Consider the following 7764-nt stretch of genomic DNA (forward strand, 5'->3'; position numbering starts at 1 on the left):
TTTTTTTTTTTTTTTTTTTACAAAAATTCTTACAAGAGAAAATCTCACTGTCATCCCTCCAGAGTGTTTTATTGTACTTTCAAGTACAATGTGTGTCCAATCTTGGAAATACAAATACATTTTGAATGGTTAAAAACAAAATTAAAAAAATAGTTTCTGATCATCAGCCAGCTGAAAATATATTTATCTAGTAAATTATCTTTCAAAGCTTTTATATATTTAATTATACTAACTAAACATAGTACCTTTAAAAAACAAGTTCATAAAAATGTAGAAACAAAACTGTGGAATAAGATTATTGGGAGATATATACACAAGCACACACACACACACTCAATGCATACAGAGAATTACAAGTATACTGTAAGTTTGGAAAACTTAGATACGTTATGGAACTTGTAGGCAATGCTCAACTCCTGAGTTCCTCAACCAGGGTATAACCATAGGCTAATACATTTTTATACACGATACTTCATTTAAAGCAGCAACAGCAGTGTAGTTACTGACAGCAATATCTCCAAAGTAATTAAAAAAACCATACACCCAGACAGTAGTACATTGCACACATACATGATTCCCATACACCCATCAACAATTGGTCAGAGTATTAAATCAGTGTACAAATTAAACCTTTTCAAAAATGTGCAAAAAAGTCAACATCGATAGAAAAAAAAAAAACACCTCTGTGTACATACATTACAAACTGTGCCCAGCATTATACAGAGAAACTGAGAGATTAAATAGAGAATTTGATGGCTACATAAAAATGTACATTAGATCAAAAGGGTAAAATTACAATTTTTTTTATCTATAGCTTTGTGAAAAATCAAAAGCGTACTTTCAAATTTCTCCAAGGCTCCTTCATTTATTTACAATGGTATTAAATGCATGTTGCGAGGTCTGAGATGACACACAGTATGGTCTGACTAACCATTTACACTTCAGAGTGAAGGACATCAAGTTTTAAACCAGTATTAGTGAAAAATGAGCACTGGGAAAGCATGACTGCTTAATGCCTGTTCAGAAAGGAAAATGCAATCCTTGTCCTTAAATCCACATTTATATCATCTTTGGAGGAAAGACAGTATGTTATTGGCGGGGCGGGGCGGGGCGGGAAGGAATATCGGCAAAACTTCTGAAACACACCCCCAGGTAAGGTCCAAAACCATATTTATTATCTTTTCTTCTCCCCAACAAAAGGCTTGGTCCTCCAGTCCTTGAGAGGAACTTATCAACATCAGAACTGAATAATCAAGCACACTATCACCGATTTGTATCCAGCTTCTCCCCCTTTAAAAAAGAAAGCAGGGAAAACCCAAGCACTAGTCAAAACGAGCTTACGGCATTCTGCCCTTCTGATACGCAAGAGATCAGTGAATAGACCTTGTTACTACCGATGTTCCCCCAGCAACTGCCAATAGACAGGAGAACGGAAATGCCTAATTTATACAGTATCCAACAAAGTTGAATGAAAAATTTTAAAACCAACCAACCGCACAAGCTAAATGCAAGGGTGTTTTGTTCCCAATCCAAATTTAATGACTTGCAGAAACCTGACTGCGGGGGCAATACTGTTCCCACCGCCTGCTTTTACTCTGCAGCGGTGGAAGCCCCACGTATTCAGGCATGAGATTTGGCTTTTAAGCTATGGCACAACGAGCAATTCAGATCACTGACTTTTTTTCTCATGGCTTTCCTTAAATGCCCCCAAACTTAAACTTGGCTTGAAAGGTAGTCATAGAAAAAGAATTTAATCATCAATGTTAGTGATGGCAGTAAGATTCACTGTGTAGAGTTTTAGCTAAACTCTTTGTTTTAATGCTGGAATGAATATTTCCACATTGAAACAGCAACAATGAACATCCAAACTCTTTCTTGAAAAAAAAAAAAAGTGGAGTATTGGATACAACATGGACAGGTACCTGTTTTATTGTACATAGCAACAGCTTACTGGTGGGACATGGAGAAGTAACGGTATAATCTACAAAACAACGCTTTTGGCCGTGTGTCAAGGGGATAGAAAAGCTTTGGTTGCTTTGTTTTGTTTTTGGAGTGATTTGACACTGCATACCTGTCATAAATACAAGGTAGGAACTTCCCAGCAATAAGAAATGATACCGGCAGTAATACTTTCGCTATTGCAAAACACTAATGGGACTTGCATTCAAGCACACGATAATATTTTTTTCCCCATATGCATGACACTTTAAAGAACTCTAAGATAAAAAAATTAACAAAAATTCAGTTTGACCATAAATCTGACCAATTTGCTCAAGTTTCTGAAGCTGCAGTTAGACATAGCTCAGTGTTGTTGGAAGAAATGGCTTACTACGCTGCACTGTATCTCCTGTTTCAAGCAAGAAAGCTTTCAGTCGAGACAATGGTAGGATCAGGACCACTTAAAAAAAGCACCAAACCATCACTGGAAGCCAGGGTAGGATCTTGTGATCACTTTGCTAATTTGTCAAGACAGAACCAAAGCTCCTATACACTTTCTGTAAAGAAACACAGCTTCCTTGATAAGTGTCTACTTAACAGCACTACATGCGAAGCAGCAGGCACTTCAAAGGTATGAGTTTTTTCAGAACTGGGCTAAGATCTCTATGCAAGATTTATGATAACGTCTAGCAATCAGAGCACAGATGTGGCACTCAAGATCTAATTTTGACGTTAGCAGTGATTCTATGACGCTGAAGAACTCATTTCACTTATCTGAACCTCAGTTTTCTGATCTGTAAAATGGGAATACTACAGAACTACTTTGATGGATTTTTTCTTTCTATTTGGCATTAACATTTGTGAAGCAGCCTGAAAAGGTGCATATGATTTTTTTTTGAGTTCTCATTCTCAAAGTCTGATCTAGACCCCTGGTAAACTATAACTTTGGATACACAGAATGAGTTTAGATGTGGACACTTCAAGTTTCAGCAGAGACTCCCTGTGCCTGAAGAAGGATGACTGCGCCCAAAAGGTTACTAAGAACTTTTTTTCAACTATTCAGTTGATCTAATAAAAGATACAACATCTACTCAAAGAACCTTGCCTGCCTATGTCCTTACACCAATATGGCTACAACGAACAACTCAGCGACACCAATTATTATTTTTAAGGGTTGTTTTGGTGGCATGGACTGATGAGATAGAGCTATCCTATAAATATAGCATCTATTAACATGAATAAATTTAAGGTTCATAGATAAAGAGGTTCTAACTAAGGAAACAAATATTAAAATTATTATTTATTAATATAACTAAAAGAACACTTTAAAACTGAATTCAATTTATCTTGAATGGAAATGCTACAATGTAAAATTAAAACTAAAATAAAATGGAATAGCTTATGGATGCAAGCAGTAGAGTCTGTTCTAGATGTAAAAGTAGAACTCTTTTTTTCATGCTACATTTCCCATCACCTAGCTTTTTTGGGAAAGCACAGCCTTAAAACTAATGAGCATCATCTTCCCAACCAGAAGCCTGAATCAAAGCTAACAAACTGGTGTTTACATGGGAATCCTGCCCCATGACCTAATCCAGGGGTGGGCAAAGTCCAGCCCGCATCAGGCCTGCAGCAGATTCCATTTCCCAGCAGCCCCAGCCTGTGTTGCTGTGGCCAGTTTCCATGGAGATCCCAGCAGCGCAGGGCCCAGGGCCAGGGTTTCCTTAGGGACCGGCCCCAGCAGCACTGCCTGGGCAAGGACCTGCTCCAGGGCCGGGGCTGCAGCTTGTGGCAGTGACAGCGTGGGCCAGTCAGGGATGTTCTGATCTCCATGGAAGCCAGCCGCAGCAACGTGGGCAAGGGGCTGCTGGGAAAGGGGAGTCTGGCTGCCAGCCGGATCCACCATTTTGCCCACCCCTGCCCTAATCTCTAATGAGATTTGAATCATGCAACTCCTGGCACCTTTGGAATTAGAGAGAGAAGGTTTGTTACTCTCAGTGTCCGCTGTAGGTCAGATCCTCACAGACATACAAGGATGTATTGTACCATAAAGTAAAAACTCTTCTATACTAAAATGCAGCACAGGCAAGGGGATGAATGTACAACCCTTTAAAGAGAGAGTTTGTTCAGCTTCAATCATTCATGTTTTAAGTTCAAAATAAGTATTTCTGTTTTAATAAGGGTTGTAGATAAATAGTTCTTAGCTCAATGCAGAGGTTCTCCAAAGGGTGAACCAGTTCAGTCTGCCTCCTCATTCACTTAAAAATCTTAATTATAAACATTTCAACCTGATGACCTTAGCCTTCATTAATGAGGTATTATATTCACGTTCAATAATTTTAAGGAAGCAGCTTTACCTCAAATATTGCAAAAAGCTCACATTATTCTGCAAGTTCTCTCTTTCCATTCCAAACAAGCCTACCATTGTCAGGACAGAATGCAGGGGGTTGTTGTGTTGTGGGGTTTTTGAGAAAAGGCACAAAAGCAGCAGTCTCCATTTGTTTGCTTTTTCCAGTCACAGCAAGAAAATGATACTGCGGTACTTTGGAGCTAGCTGTGCCTTGCAAACAGGATATACCCTTAGATCTCTAGATTCTGAAAAAGTGCAAGCTTCAGAGAGTGCTGTCTCTTTTGAGAAGAGCATCTTTAAAATTTATGAGTGCTGCAGTTAAACCTGATAATATTTTCCCTTTAAAATCCATTTTTGTTTTTTTGGTAACAAATAATTTTCTAACCCTTTTAGCTATCGTTGTCCACTACTCACTGATACATATATATTATTTTTTCAGCTTGGTTTTTGGTACCTTCTTTATCTGTTTGAAATGTATTAATTTCAATTACATGATTCGTACGCTACGTAAATATTATTTTCTACCTAACTTTCCCTCCTTTCCCCACTGCTTACGAACAACAGATCGTTTACAGCAGAGAGCTGCAGGTGGATTCTTCCCATCGGTGGCTTCTGGAGCTTTCCTCTCATGACAAGGAGGCCAAAGGAAGCAAATCCAAAGTAATTTAATTTTGGCCTGTTTTTTCCCTGATCAAGCACTCTCCTCCCATGTGTATAAACCATGTACTGCTGTGTACCCTGACCAACAAAACAATAAGCTAAATAATAAAACAGACCACAGGAACAGACCACCGGCCCCAAATCTTATGACACTGGCCCAAATGGGGGAAAAAACAAAGCTGTTATTCCCCAAGAGGTAAACTGATTAGGAGAGATCCAGACTCCTAGTTATGCTTCTGATACAAGATTTGGAAGATGAAAATTGGTATCACGTATCACTGTAGTCCCAACAAATTATTTCTCAATTTTCAGACACCTTAAGCTTTTAATAAGTCCTCTTGAGGATATAAGGCAAAGAGGACCCTTGGGACCATTTTACAGGACCTTGTCAGTGCAGATTGAGGGCTGAAGTAGCAACCTATTTAGTTTAAGTACAGGGAGAGAAAGAGGCAATCTTGAATCATTTCTACCAGCATGCATCAAACTTCAGTCCTCAGGTCCTTGTTCTGTAGTGAAATCCATTAATACACAATCCCAGAATTTCTCAAGGACCCTGTGACAGTGTCTCAGAATTGTGTTGTATTCACTTATCATTCTCTATTTGAGATAGAAAAGATGAATACACCTGATACGATTGTCTCAGATTACAGTTGGATCTGGATTGTTAAAATCAGAGACTCATCCTGTTCAGTCATGTTTTCTTTTTGCACTTTTGGCCATTTCTTTAATATTCAAAGCTTAGTTTGATCTACATGCTGCTGCTCTTTATTTAGACTGTTTTCAAAAGTTTCTGTGCTAATGTATCGTTGCTGGGGTCACACGTGCAGCTTAAAATGTTCCAGTTTTCTTGGGGGAATGTTTTCTTTTCTGAAGACTCAGAGCAAAGGTTTTAAAAATCCACTGACTTTGTGAGCAATCAATATAGAAACATCAAGGATTGCCTAGGAAAGTACAAATTTAAAGCTGCATTATTATCACTGGTGCTGGACAAGAAATATAACCAGAGAAGTCTTTCTTTTCACTAACTCACTGGCCTGAAATGCTTAAACTTAGAATTACTTTCATCTCAGGAGCTCTGCAGACATCTTAGGTGACCAGACCAGGTAATTAAACAATCTAATTGAAAACAGTTTGAAACAGGGCTATTGTATTCAGACATGTAATCTTGCACGTACTAGATTTTCTTGCATGCAACACACACCTTTTCCCTTAAAATTATGCCCTCCCAAATTGGGATGCATGTATTAAGTGAGGAAGCTGATTTTTCACCTGGGATAGAAGCACCCTGCTTTGATCCCTGCTCCACAGGGCAGCACCTCGGACACCAACTCTTCAGGCAGCTGAAGGAACCAATGGCCCATTGTTCTTCACTTCACAGGTGTTAAAGATCATCTCTCCTTTTCAATGGTATTGCTGTTCCACTAATGAAGCCAGCCTTTCTTAGAGGAATTTTGCTGTCTGCCATGGCTTCCGATCCGGTCTTCCATTTCACAGCTTTTTAATTATCTTCATGACTAAAGGTCCATCCAAGACCAGTCCTTCAACACAAGCTAGGGTTTTAGCTTAGCAGGAAAAAGAGAGGGTGAGTCAGTTGAAGATTAGGCTCTCTCTGCAACTGTAACTTTGGGGAAAAAATTCTCCATAAAACCTGTCAAAAATAAGGTGTGTATTATATTCGGGGGCATGTTATATGCAAGAAAATAAACTGCATTTTTTGGCACTTGTCCTCTTGCATCTTATAGGTCCTTCCGAGTCATGATTCATACAGAGGGCAAGGATTTGTTTTCTTCCTTTACTCTTCAGTAGATTGTAGAGGGGAATTCTCTCTTGCACTCCTTTGCACCTAAGTGTTATGTAAGGGAACTGACTTAAGCCACTCTTAACTTATACAGTAAGGAGGTATCTTTGGCAGCTGCAGGGTAGAAGTCTTCCTGATCTGCTGTTCTGATCAAACAAGAGACCTTTTTGGTTACTTTTTTGTTCCTGTATTATGGAGACTTCCCCTTGTAGCACTGTCATCTCCAAGAGTGTGGATCTGCAATACGTTTACCCATTACTCTCATTTCGTTACAGTAAGGTAACAACTCTACCCCAACCTTTTCTCCCCCCTACTTGCAAATTAGGGTTATGCTCCGGTCTGCTGTTTTCTTTTGGTCACAAAGGCAGTGCTAGGAAGGAGCTCTGCTGTGCAGAGCATGCTTTGCTGAGGATTGTAAGTTGTTTCAGCATCCTAATTAGTTTCCACATCTGCGGGTTTCAGCCTTAGAAAACTGATTAACAAGCTAAAACAAAACGTAGAACCCTCAGTAGTAACTACCTACAGTACAAAGGACAATCACAGATCAATAATTTTCTTCTCCCTGTCTTCTTGTTGCACGTGTATTTTCCCTCCACCCTCAGTCAATCAGGGTGCTAGAAAAAGTTACACAGTTCTCAAGAGTCCAAATCATTTGTCCTTGTTTTCCCCTCAAATAAGGAACAAATAAGTACTAAAGTGCTTTATCTATGCGGACCACATCAGTACACTGTAGAAATAAAAAGGTTCTAGTCCTGGTAGGGGAGAAAAGATCCTCATCCTAAATACAAAATTTAGATTGTTTACAATCCGAGTGAAACAGATTCAAGAGAACGGTTCTCTCTTGTCTTCTCGCTCCTTTTTGTAAAAAATAAAAGTGCAGTCAAATAGAAAATAAATGCAGTAGATGCAAGCTGGGTTGAGGCAGGCTGTTAGTGATAATGTGCAAATGTGTGCCTTAGCAGTTCATCTGCAGATGGTCGCAGCTTGGCCTCAATAAAAATCAGCTTCAGGAAATCCCGAG

At 39.1% G+C, this 7764-nt stretch overlaps 1 protein-coding gene across 3 annotated transcripts in view; it reads right to left on the bottom strand.

Moving 5' to 3' along the window:
• Nucleotides 1-4642: 4642 nt before the first annotated feature.
• Nucleotides 4643-7764, bottom strand: part of LOC109301455 (mitogen-activated protein kinase kinase kinase 2) — a 95822-nt gene continuing 92700 nt past the window's right edge. The window contains exon 18 of one of the 3 annotated variants that reach the window (XM_019522641.1): nucleotides 4643-7617. Coding sequence is in view for 2 of the 3 variants with exons in the window: in XM_019522639.1 (XP_019378184.1) it covers nucleotides 7673-7732 (60 nt within the window). In the remaining variant the exon portion in view is untranslated. Of the gene's footprint in view, nucleotides 7733-7764 lie in introns of all 3 variants that reach the window. The other 2 variants (XM_019522639.1, XM_019522640.1) reach the window with 2 other exon arrangements.

Source organism: Gavialis gangeticus, unplaced genomic scaffold (assembly GCF_001723915.1).
Source record: "Gavialis gangeticus isolate Ggan-Ray unplaced genomic scaffold, GavGan_comp1, whole genome shotgun sequence".
NCBI classification, from domain to species: Eukaryota; Metazoa; Chordata; order Crocodylia; family Gavialidae; genus Gavialis; species Gavialis gangeticus.